Source organism: Lampris incognitus, chromosome 2, assembly GCF_029633865.1.
Source record: "Lampris incognitus isolate fLamInc1 chromosome 2, fLamInc1.hap2, whole genome shotgun sequence".
NCBI classification, from domain to species: domain Eukaryota; kingdom Metazoa; phylum Chordata; class Actinopteri; order Lampriformes; family Lampridae; genus Lampris; species Lampris incognitus.
In genome coordinates, this window is record NC_079212.1 from 35462573 (window position 1) to 35475436 (window position 12864).

Consider the following 12864-nt stretch of genomic DNA (forward strand, 5'->3'; position numbering starts at 1 on the left):
CTGTCAGCTAAGAACAGGAAACTGAGGCTACAATTCGCACAGGCTCACCAAAATTGGACAATAGAAGATTGGAAAAACGTTGCCTGGTCTGATGAGTCTCAATTTCTGCTGCGACATTCGGATGGTAGGGTCAGAATTTGGCGTCAACAACATGAAAGCATGGATCCATCCTGCCTTGTATCAACGGTTCAGGCTGGTGGTGGTGGTGTAATGGTGTGGGGGATATTTTCTTGGCACACTTTGGGCCCCTTAGTACCAATTGAGCATTGTGTCAACGCCACAGCCCACCTGAGTATTGTTGCTGACCATGTCCATCCCTTTATGACCACAGTGTTCCCATCTTCTGATGGCTACTTCCAGCAGGATAACGCGCCATGTCATAAAGCTCGAATCATCTCAGACTGGTTTCTTGAACATGACAATGAGTTCACTGTACTCAAATGGCCTCCACAGTCACCAGATCTCAATCCAATAGAGCACCTTTGGGATGTGGTGGACCGGGAGATTCGCATCATGGATGTGCAGCCGACAAATCTGCAGCAACTGCGTGATGCTATCATGTCAATATGGACCAAACTCTCTGAGGAATGTTTCCAGTACCTTGTTGAATCTATGCTACGAAGGATTAAGGCAGTTCTGAAGGCAAAAGGGGGTCCAACCCGGTACTAGCAAGGTGTACCTAATAAAGTGGCCAGTGAGTGTATGTTTTTCTCTCTTTCATTTAACTTTCCATGTAAAACTTTGTACGTGAGTTGAACTTTACAATAGCATAATTTTCACTCTGCAGACAATAAGCTGACCCACTTTTTATTTTGTTTACTTGAGTCCAAAACCTTACGGTGATGCTGAATGGGCTCTTTATTTTTAAGTAAAACCATTCTTTTGATTCCACTTTGCTTTTTGTACTTTATAAGTCTTATGAATGTTTTATGAAAATACTGTAATGATTTTTTGTAGTTTATGGATTTTTCCGTCTGTGCTGTAGTTTTGTCTCCAAAATCCTTTAGTATATACTGAGCATTTTGGAAGGTTTTGTTTCAAAATTACATCAATTCACAATTTGGGAATAAAAAAGGGATGCTAACTCTTGGGCAGCACGGTGGCCCAGTGGTTAGCACTGTTGCCTCACAACAAGAAGGTCTTGGGTTCGAACCCCAAGCTGTCCCAGGTCCTTTCTGTGTGGAGTTTGCATGTTCTCCCAGTGTCTGCGTGGGTTTCCTCCGGGTGCTCCGGTTTCCTCCCACCATCAAAAAGACATGCATGTTAGGGTTGATACTCCTGTCTGTGCCCCTGAACAAGACAATGGAAAGAATTATTACTATTAAGAACTGGATTTTGGCCCCTGGGTGCTGCACTGCAGCTGCCTACTGCTCCTATACAAGAGAATGAGTTAAATGCAGAGAACAAATTTCATTGTAAGAATACAATTTCGTTGTAACCTACAGTGGGCGGCAAGGTGGCACAGTGGTTAGCGTGGTCGCCTCACAGTAAGAAGGTCTTGGGGTCAAGCCCCGGGGTAGTCCAACCTTGGGGGTCGCCCCGGTTCATCCTGTGTGGAGTTTGCATGTTCTCCCAATGTCTGTGTGGGTTTCCTCCGGGGGCTCCGGATTCCTCCCACAGTCCAAAGACATGTAAGTCAGGTGAATCGGCCATACTAAATTGTCCCTAGCTGTGTGGGTGTATGTCAGCCCCGTGTGAAAGTCTGGCGGCCTGTCCAGAGTGTCTTCCTGCCTGCCGCCCAATGACTGATGGGATAGGCTCCAGCATCCCTGAGAACAGGATAAGCGGTTTGGAAAATGGATGTAACCTACAATGACAAAATAAAGTGGCTTTCTCCTTTCTTCTAAATGACAGCTGCCATTAAATTATAATGGAGTGTCATTATCTATCATTTCCAAATTTCTTTTCTTACCCTCTTTACTTCTGACAATCGTGAGAATATACTCATAAATATCTAATTTCATTTATTGCTTCTTTAGATCCCTTATCTACATGGCCTTTATGCTCTTTATGTTGAGTATCCCAACAAGTCAACCCCTAGTATATGCAAACTTACTTGGCAGCTCGGAAGAGTGGGGTAATTGGCTGAACACAATTGGGGAGAAAAACGGGGGAAAATCCCCCCAAAAAAAGAAACTCAATCCACACAAGTCAACATCTAGACATATTATCTATTTTTGAGATTTTCAGTTCTCTGCCCTTCTTCAACGCTGGGATGACTGATGTGTTGTGTTGCATGTGGATTTTGGCATGTATGAAGCAAACTGTCATTTTCTCTCCTAAACTCCCTCGAGGCTTGGGGAGTATTTTATTTCCCTGCCCACTCACAGGGATAAAGAAGATCAATTAGTCCCAAAGGGGATTTCTTTTTTCTTGCGCAAACAAGCGCTGCTGCTACTACCCCCCACACCTACCACCCTCCTCCCTCACTCCCAACACACACACACACACTGACTTAACAAACAGCCCTTGGCAGTACAGTGTCATCCATTTATTAAGCACAAGTACCTTTATAAATATATACGATCTCCGTTATTTGGGTGCCCGCCAATGTAGAACCCTTGCTTGAATTATAATGAAGGTGGTTCAACATGCAGCTTTTGAAAACACACTGAAATGTAAGCACAAAGAACACGCTTCCTTTACATGATGTTGGTAGCCTGCCACTTAGCGACAAATATATCTACACGCAAGCCCACATACTGCACATGCCCCTATTCACTGAAGATAATGGTAAACCAGGGGGATTACAAAGACCCACTCTATGGGAAAGGGCTTTATCTGTCCTCAATTGAAAGTGGGCATTCCACCCACCCTTTGTGTCACATTAGCTTGTCAACATAATTCAGCAAAGATCTACATTTCAAAGGGTTGGAGGATAGATGCCCCTGTGGATTTTCCTGTGATTCGCTGTGGTGGATGTGGTAATTTCAGCAACAGATTGGTTGTCGGTTGTTATGTTGGTGGTAGGGCTGTCCAAAAAGCACACAGCAAACTTTGAAAATCGACATGCAATTCATTTGGAAGCACTATTCAGGAGCCCTGTTTTATGCAAGAACAAGGCTGCAGTGGCACTCATGGAGGTCAAACAAAAGTACTGTGTATTCACGACGTTTGCGATTTTACATATTTGTAGTATAAAGGTGTAGGTGGTCCTTGAAAAGTTAGGATGAGATGAAATCCTCGGAGGCGGTTGTTTCTCGGACATGGACATTATTTCGCTGTTTAATCACCCAGGCTTCCTAATCTTGGGTGGCACAGTGGTTAGTGCTGTCGCCTCACAGCAAGAAGGTCCTGGGTTCGAACCCTGGGGTCGTCCAACCTTGGGGGTCATTTCAGGTTGTCCTGTGTGTGGAGTTTGCGTGTTCTCCCCATGTCTGCGTGGGTTTTCTCCAGGTGCACTGGTTTCCTCCCAACATCAAAAAGACATGCATGTTGGGGTTAATACTCCTGTCTGTGCCCCTGACCGAGGCATGGCAAGACGAACTGGGTTGGGTCCCCGGGCACTGCACGGTGGCTGCCCACTGCTCCTAGCTACACAGCTAGGATGGGTTAAATGCAGAGTGTAATTTCTCTGCGGGGATCAATAAAGTATCTCAAAAAAAAAAAAGATCTTAAAGAGACATTTTGAAGAGCTGGCTGTTCCCTGTTATTTCATCCATCCATTATCTGAACCACTTATCATTTTCTCAGGGTCGTGGGGATGCTGGCGCCTATTCCAGCAGTCATTGGGCTGCAGGCGGGGAAAAACCTCGGACAGGCTGCCAGACCATCACAAGGCACACACACACATTAATACCTAGGGACAATTTAGTATCACCAATTCACCTGACTTACATGTCTTTGGACTATGGGAGGAAACCGGACCCCCCAGAGGAAACCGACGCAGACACGGGGAGAACATACAAACTCCACACGGAGGACGACCCGGGACAACCCACCGAGGTTGGACTACCCCGGGGCCCAAACCCAGGACCTTCTTGCTGTGAGGCGACCGCGCTAACCACTGCGCCACCGTGCCGACCCTGTTTTTTTTATATATATATATATATCTCATGACACAGAAAATTCTCCGTCACCTTTGCTTCTCAGGGAAAGCACAACCTTTTAAAAGAAAAAACACAAATATATACAAAATATCTAGTCATATACAGTGATTTATTTATTTATTTTGCATTAAATGCTATCATGGTGTAACTGTATGACCCGGCTCACAGATTACAGCGAACTGTACATAACACTTTTGAATTATAAACCCTTTTTTTATTATAAAACTTATTTACAAGTCATTTTTTCTATTTTTTGCTTCTAACACAAACTGCACTCTTGTTGTCCTGCTGTCCCTTGTCTCTGTGTGTTTGTTTCCCTTGTATGTTCCTGTTGTTGTCCTCTCACTGTCCCTGTTGCCCCTCCATCATTCCTCCTTCACATCTGCCCTACCCATATTCTGACCCTCCATTCTACTCATCCCATCTTTTTCCTCCTCATCCTCCCCCTCCTCTTCTTCCGCGTACCCGCTTCCTTCTGATCTCCAACCATTGTACACCTCTCTTGTTTTCCACAACTCATCTTCTCCTCCTCCTCCTCTTTACTACCTGCCCCTCTGCCTTGCTGTTTTGTCTCCCTTCCTTTCCCCCTACACCTCCTTTCCTCTCTTCTACTGTTTCCATCTTCTTTCTCCTCACACCTCGTCTCTCTCTCTCTTGCTCTGTTTTTTGTCTTCCCTCTCCTCCCTCTTTGCCTCTTCTCCCTTTCACTCCCTCCAACTTGTCTCTCTGTCTCCCTCGTTCCTCTCCCATTGCACTCCTCCTTTCACGTCTTTCCTTGATAATTCTTTCCCCCATGTCTCTCTGCCTATCCTCAACATCCTGTTTTTCTGCTCCTCACTCCTCACTCACTCGCTCTTTCTCTCTCCGGCTCTATCTGGTGGTCTCCCGTTTTTCTCCCCTCTCCTGTTGGCTCCCTCCTCTCCTGTTCATTCTGCCCTCTCTTTTGCTCATTCTTGTCTGCCATCTTTCACTCTCTCCTCTGTCCTAACTCCATATCCCATTACTGTGTCTCCCATCTCGCACTCTCCCCTACCCCTGTCCACACATCCGTTTCCTCCTCTCTCTCTTTGTGTCTCTCTACCATCTCGCTCTCTTTTCTTCTCTCTCTCTCTCTCTCTCTCTCTCTCTCTCTCTCTCTCTCTCTCTCTCTCTCTCTCTCTCTCTCTCTCTCTCTCTCTCTCTCTCTCTCTCCCTCTACAGTTGGCAGCCCTGCAGCAGAGCTCCCTGCTCCGCAAAGTAAAGCGGACCCTGCCTAGCCCGCCGCCTGAGGAGACCAGTGCCACGGCACACCTGCCCATGATGGCACCCGCCCTCCCTCAGGTCTACCTGCCCTCCGTGCCCAGCCTCAAGCCTGGCTCTCGGCCTGGCCTCGCCGCCAAAGCCAGCCTCCTTAAAGACCTTACTCACGAGCTAAAGGCCGTGGAGCAAGAGTCAACAAAGTTAAGAAAGCAGCAAGCCGAGCTGGAAGAGGAAGAGAAAGAGATCGATGCCAAGTTGAGATACTTAGAGCTGGGGATCCACCAGAGGAAAGAGACACTGGTCAAGGAAAGGGAGAGGAGGGATATTGCCTACCTGAGATGCATGGGTGACACCAGGGACTATATGTCTGATAGCGAATTGAATAACCTACGTCTGGCAACAGCCGCAGCGTCATATGAGAGCAACGGCCTGCTGACAACGAGGCCGAGCACTGCTCCACTCAGCCAGTTCACCGGTGATGTCAACACTGCAGCGCAGTACCCACCCACCTCATCCTTCCTCTCATATCAGTACCCGCAGAGCCAGCCAGCAGCACCAACTCAGCCATCGAGTGCACCCTACCAGTCTTCAACGTTCAACCAGCCCCCTTATCCAACGGTGTCTCAGTCCCAGGCGCTGCCGCAGCCCACACCTCTGCAGAGCCATGTGCCCCCTCCAGCACCCTCCTACCAGTCTCAAACCTCCTACCCCTCCCACACCTACCCCCAGTCTCAGCCCCCTTATCCCCAGACAGAAATCGGGTTACCAGCTGCACCTCAGCCACAGCCCCAACCAGGCCACACCGGCTTTGGACCCGCACCACCCGGCCAGCCCCCATACCCCACCCACAGCTCACCCTACCCAAGTGCTGTGTCTTCCTACCCCAATCAGACCACTCCTTACCCTGGGCAGGCCCAAGCCGACATTCTAACAGTGCACCCAGGAAGGCCCCGGCAGACATCACTTGCCGATCTGGAGCACAAGATGCCCACCAACTATGAGACGATCAGCAACCCAACGGTAGTGGTTACCACCACGGCTCAAGATGCCACCTATTCCAGTGCAGCACCCTCTTATGGTCAGTACACTGGTACTACAACCATGGCCAGCTCCTATGGGCCCTATGGCTCAGCACCAGTATCCAGCAGCTATGGTGGCTATTCCTCCACACCGGCCAGTACTTACGGTCAATACACTTCAACTCCAGCTAGCACGTATGGCCAGTACACCACAACCACAGCTAATACTTACGGCTACACCACTACTACAGCTAGCTCTTATGGCCAATACACCTCGACTGTCTCCAATGCCTATGGGCATTCTGTAGACAGCCCCTCCACCTATGGCACGGCCGATGGTATGTACAGTGCACCTGGACTTGAGCAAAACATCCCTCGCAACTACATGATGATCGATGATGTCAGTGAGTTGACAGCAAAAGATGGGCTGGGCACGACAACTGGGGACATGATGCACCATGGCGGCAGCGGGCGTTACCCAGGGGATGTCCATGGCCACGGCAGCTCAGCGCGCGGCGGGACGAGCGGCTCCTCATACGGCAGGGCAGCAGAGGAGGAGGCGGCGATGCAGGAAGAGCTGTACGACCACCACGGCAGGGGTAAGAGCAGCTACAGGCACGGAACTCTAGGGGGCAGCAGCAGCAGCGTGTGCACTAGCATGGGTGGGGGATCCTCCTGTTACTATGACTACGACTACAAACATGGCAGCATACGCTCTGGAACGCAGAAGCCTTCGTCCTCTTCCAGAGGCCTCCTGGCTCCCGCTGTCATGTCCTCGAAGCGCAGCAAGCACAGGAAACAGGGGACTATGGAGCAGAAAATCTCCAAGTTCTCCCCCATCGAGGAGGCTCGGGATGTGGAGGCAGACCTAGCTTCCTACACCTCAGCGGCTGGGGGAGATTACTCGTCATCCTCCCGCATCCGAGGCCGTCAGCTGATCGAGGACTATGGCTTCAAGAGGAACACTTACGAGGGCAGCAATGCCAGCAGCACCTCCCATGGTAGCCGGTACTATGGCATGATGGTGGATGACGACGACCGGATATACTACACCTCCACCGGCCGCTCTCGTTCCACTGGCTATGGCATGGACAAGATTTCAGCTAGGGATTACTCTGGTTACCGCAGTCGGTCCTATGAAAGGGACGACTGCCTTTACCGCTCTGGCTACAGCCGTGGGCGCCACCCGACCCGGCAGTACTCCGAAGAGGAGAGCCCACTCAGTCCCCTGGGGAGGTTTATGGGTTCTGGGCGGTCATCAAGCTTAGGCCCCGACCCATATGACAGTCGCAGCAGTAGATATCACTATTATTATGGCCATTATGGCTCCAGCCACTCACTGCCAGATGTGCAAGACCATATACGGGACCTACCCCGGACCCATGTCTACAAACCGGATGATACGTACATTATAGACGATTATCATTGTGCTGTTTCAGACAGCGAAGGTAATTGTGGGAGCTGAATGTCCTCACGGTCTCACTACCTTCCTCTGCCCCCCACCGTTATCTGAATGTCCCCCACCCACCCAGAGGCTAGGCTTAGAGAGAAGACGGAGAGAGAACGAGAAAGAGAGATAGAGAGTTAGCTGTTGCATGCTAGTGTGATCTTCTTGAGAGTCACTTGGAGCTCTCGGATCAGTGGACTGCTGTCTGTCTTTCTGCCTGCCTGTCCGTTTGTTCGTCCGTCTGTTTATCTGGCCGTCTGTCTGTCAGATACTCGCATGATCATATGGGTTAATTGTTTTTTCTTCGGTGACACTGATTCACGTCATCAGATTTTTTCTTTAATCGTTAACGGATGCATTGTTTTTGTTCACAGGATCATATTTTCTATGATGTCTTGTTTAAATGTTCTGTTTTGGAAGTTTTTAATTCATTTGCTTCTGCTGCAAAACTATCCATCATGAAAGACCATTTGCGCGTTATTTTTTTTTCAGTTTAGATTGGTTAAATTATCTGACTGAATTGGCAGAAAATATTGATTTTAGAATATGTTTAAAAAAATGAAATGTATATGCTAGTCTCAACACTTGTTTCAAGTAAATTTTCACAATGTGATATTTTCAGATTTCGAAAAGGTCTGCCAGTCCAAAGATTCCACTGTTCTACTTTGAAAAAAAAAAGGAACTCTTTAAGATAATTTGAAAACCTTAACAAGGTGGACACTTTTGCAGTGTATGATTATCCTTTATTAAGTTGTCTTGTAATGTGTGATGGTGGTGTGAGTCTACTCTGCATGGATGTCAATCTTTTATTTTGTTTTCTGCCTTTCTTTCTGTTTCTTCTCCTTCCCTTTCCTTTTTCTTTTGCATGTGGTTGGTCTTCTTTCCTTTGTTCTTTCTTTCTGCCTTCCTTCCTTCCTTCACTCAGCCTGCATGCCGCTGTCTCCCAACGACATGGAGATTGACTGTGATCTGCTCTCGGTTTCCAAAGCCTACCATCTGGGCCAGGAGGAGACCGACTGGTTCGAGAAGCCGCGCTCCAGCTCTCGACACTACAGCAGCAGCCACTCCACTGGGCGGAGCCGACATGGTGTCAAGCACACCTACCACGACTATGACGAACCTCCTGAAGAGGATCTGTGGCCACAGGATGACTATGGCCACAGCGGGCGACATTCCTCATCCCGTGATCACCGTCACCACGGCAGCTCTGGAAGGCACTCGTCCTCGTCCCGTCACTCAGATGAGCCGAGGTCCTCCAGGTCATCCAAGGGTCACCCCAAGGACCCGTCGATGCGCCATGACCCCTCAGGGCGTTCATCATCCTCGGGAAGGCGTGGAGAATCAAGGTCCGGAGGATACCACTCCTCCGAATATTCTCGGGACCCATCTGGGCACCACCATGGCCAGCGCTCCTCCCGGCAAGGAGACCCCCACAGATCCTCTCGCAGCAAGTCCCAACAGCCTGGAGACCTCCAAGGTCAGCCCCCAGGTAACTTATTGATTGTACGGTAACTAATTTATGCTGTCATGGCCTTTCGGATAATGATTAATTCATTATTCTATTTGTGATGTTTTTAATGCATAGAGTGATTCCATATCCAAAGTTTTTTCATTGATTGATAGATCGATTCTTTTATTCCCTCAGTTTGAATTTCTTTATGACATTAAAAACTTACAAGGTCAGGTAAACCATCCAATCCATCCATCAGTTTGTGTATTTTGAATGTCTTAATGGAGAAAAAATATGTTAGCCAAATTATGTTAATCTATTTATTCACCCAGGTTGCAATTAGATTTTATTATTACACCCCAATTTAAATTTCGGCTAGCATAAACCTGGGACTGGTTGCACTATGTCTATGTCACATGGGAAAAATGGCCACGCGCTGTGTTTGGCTGTTTTTCATTGCCTGTTGCCGCTCTTGTTTGTCCTAGTTCTGTTTGTGTCCCTGTGTATGGATGATGTGCAAACCACTATTGTCTGCGATCATCAAACACTACTCAATATTCAGACGGGCCCCTGTCGTGGACTTATATGCTCAGGATCCTGGACAAAGAAGCTTTTACTGCTGTCTATTTTCCCAACTACCAGAAGATATATGTGCTCGGCCCTGTTACTACCACTGTAGGAAATGAGCTAGGAGACAGAGTAAACATGCAGGCACCTCAGTTAATCTTAGGAATCCTGCCCACTGTTGCTTGGCACCGGTCGACCTTTTTCAGCTCTACAATGTTGGACCTGGTTGACCACGACGCTTCATTCCTCGGCGCCCGGGTATGCCTTTCTCCAACTGATTATCCCAGACACAGACCTGGACACTGGACTGCTGCCCTGTGGGCTACCCGCCAGGCTAACTGTGATGGTGTAGTTCTCCAGAATCTCCGCCCTCTGGCATGGAAGCTGTTGTCAGATTATACCGCTATCCCGGTCAACGTGGCTCTGTTAAACGTGAGATCATTATCCAATAAGATTTTTATTCTGAATGATTTTTTCACCGCCCATGGACTGAATTTCCCACTGGTGACAGAAACCTGGCTGAACATTGGTGAGCTTGCTCCACTTATTGAACTCCATCCAGATGACTGTAAGTTTTTTTAGCATGCCTAGACCCTCTGGGTGTGGTGGGGGTCTAGCAGTTTTGTTTAAAAAACATTTTAATTGCCACCTACTGAACTCTTAATTATTACCCCAGCTTTAAGGTGCAATTAATTAAAGTGGACCTGGTCAATCCCCTCTTAATTGCTCATGTGTATCGTCCAACAAAAATACATAAAGACTTTATCACTCAATTTGCAGACTTCCTTTCAAACACTATGCCCCCCTTTGATGGAGTGGTGATTTTAATATTCATGTTTGCTGTCCCGCTGAGCCTCTCTTTTTAAATGATGTTATACATCTGATTGGGTCTTTTAGTCTTGCTGTGCTTACCAGTGGTCCTAGTCACAAACTAGGTCATACACTCAACCTAGTCTCTGAGGAGGGAGTGCAGAATATCTGAACGAAAGTGAAAGAATGACAAGCTTCAATTTTCTTTTGAAATTTTGCGAAACAATCTTCACAAATATCAAGAAGCAGTTAAGGCTGTGAGAACAAAATACTTTTCTGACCTAATTTCCAACAACTCTCATAATCCCAAGTTTTTATTCAGTACCATAAATTCTGTCATCTACCCCGCCCCCAGTACCAGCTTAGATGTGTTCCCTGCTGAGTGTGAAGAATTTAAAAAAAATTTCATTAACAAAATTGAGGATATAAGAATGAACACCCCCACCCATGACTTGGCTGTCTCACTAATCAGTTCTTCTAAATTGGACTGCTTCCAACTTGTCATGCTACTGACTCTTACAAATATTGTTTCCATCATGAAACCTGCCCCCCATGACATTGTCCCTACTGCCCTTTGTCTTTGATGTAGCCAGGCCCAGCATCCTCTCCATTATCAGCAGCTTCCGGGCCACTGGTACCATTCCAACCTGTTTCAAGCATGCAGTGGTCCAGCTCCTCCTGAAAAAAAAAATTTAGACCCTACCTTACCTAGTAACTACAGACCCATTTCTAAACTTCAATTCCTGTCAAAGGATCTTGTAAAGGTTATTCTCAGTCAATAGCTGCCCTACCTACACCAAAACAACATCTTGGAAAGATTTCGATAAGGTTTTAAGGCTTATCATAGCACAGAGTCTGCCTTGCTGAAAGTGTACAATGACCTCCTCCTCTCTGCCGATTTCAATGACTGTGCTATCTAATTTGTCTTGACCTCAGCACGGCGTTCAACACTGTGGTTCATGACATTTTAATAGACTGACTCCAGTACGGGGTTGGTGTTGATGGCTCTGCCTTGAAATGGTTCACGTCCTACCTCAAAAATAGAAGCTTCTCCATTAACATAGGCAATATTTCCTCTCCCCTAGCTAGTCTCTCCTGCAGGGTCCCACAAGGTTCTATCCTAGGTCCCATTCTTTTCTCTATATAAATGCTTCCCGTTGGTCGAATCATTCAAAAATATATTTCCTTCTACTGTTATGCTGATGACACTCAGCTTTATCTCACCCTGAAACCAAATGATCAGTCCAATCTAGTCAGCCTCTTGAACTGCCTTATGGACATTAAGTGCTTGATGGCACAAAACCTCCTAAAGCTGAATGAAGGCAAATCTGAAGTTGTCCTATGTGGCCCCCCTGACTCTGTTAAAGTGATTACCAACAGTCTTGGCAACCTGTCCACCCTTGTCAAACATCATGTCAAAAACCTTGGTGTGATATTGGATTCCGCCTACAAGTTTGACAAGCAAGTTAATGCAGTACTGAAAGCCAGTATTTTCCAGCTTGATACTATTGCCAAAATCAAGCTGTTTCTCTCTTAAAGATCTCAAGAAATTCATCCACACTTTGATATCCCCCCACTTGGACTACTGCTACTCCACGTATATAGGGATTAGTCAGTTGTCCCTGTCCTGCCTGCAACTGGTCCAGAATGGGCAGCCAGGTTCCTGACAGGTACCCAGAAGAGAGACCATATTACCCCTATACTGGCCTTTCTCCACTGGCTGCCTGTGTGGTTTAGAATTGATTTTAAGCTTCCCCTGTTTGTTTATGAAGCCCTAAATGGGCTGGCCCCTTCCTGTATCGCAGACCTTTTAACCCTCTATTCAACCTCCTGGTCCCTCAGGTCGGCTGACTTGGGACTTCTGGCTGTCCCGAGATCTAAACTTAAAATCAGGGGTGACTGCGCCTTTGCAGTTGCAGTCCCTAGACTGTGGAACAGCATTCCCCTCCCTATAAGATTTGCCCCCTCCATCAACTCTTTTAAGTCCCATCGCAAAACTTACTTATAGTCACTAGCATTTGAATCCTCCTGATGTGGCTGATTTCTGGCTTGTGCCTATGTCTGTGTGTCGTTTATTTGTACCCAAGAGCTACGTATGTGCCTTGTTGTCTATGCCATGGTTCTTGTATTTGTGTTTTAGCCAACTGCTCTGGTCTGTACAGTACTTTGGTCAATGTAGGTTGTTTTTAAATGTGCTCTATAAATAAATTTGACTCGACTTGACTACCATTGGTCCTTTGCCCAAAGAGAAGAAGCGTGAAATTGTCCCCACTTCAAACAGGC

The 12864-nt window shown here is 47.2% G+C and overlaps 1 protein-coding gene across 1 annotated transcript in view; it reads left to right on the forward strand.

The window, feature by feature from the left end:
- bsna (bassoon presynaptic cytomatrix protein a) overlaps positions 1-12118 on the forward strand; it is a 166787-nt gene extending 154669 nt beyond the window's left edge. The window contains exons 11-13 of the mRNA XM_056299542.1: positions 5250-7755; positions 8680-9243; positions 11949-12118. Coding sequence (XP_056155517.1) covers positions 5250-7755; positions 8680-9243; positions 11949-12118 — 3240 coding nt within the window. The remainder of the gene's footprint in view (positions 1-5249; positions 7756-8679; positions 9244-11948) is intronic.
- The last annotated feature ends 746 nt before the right edge of the window (positions 12119-12864 follow it).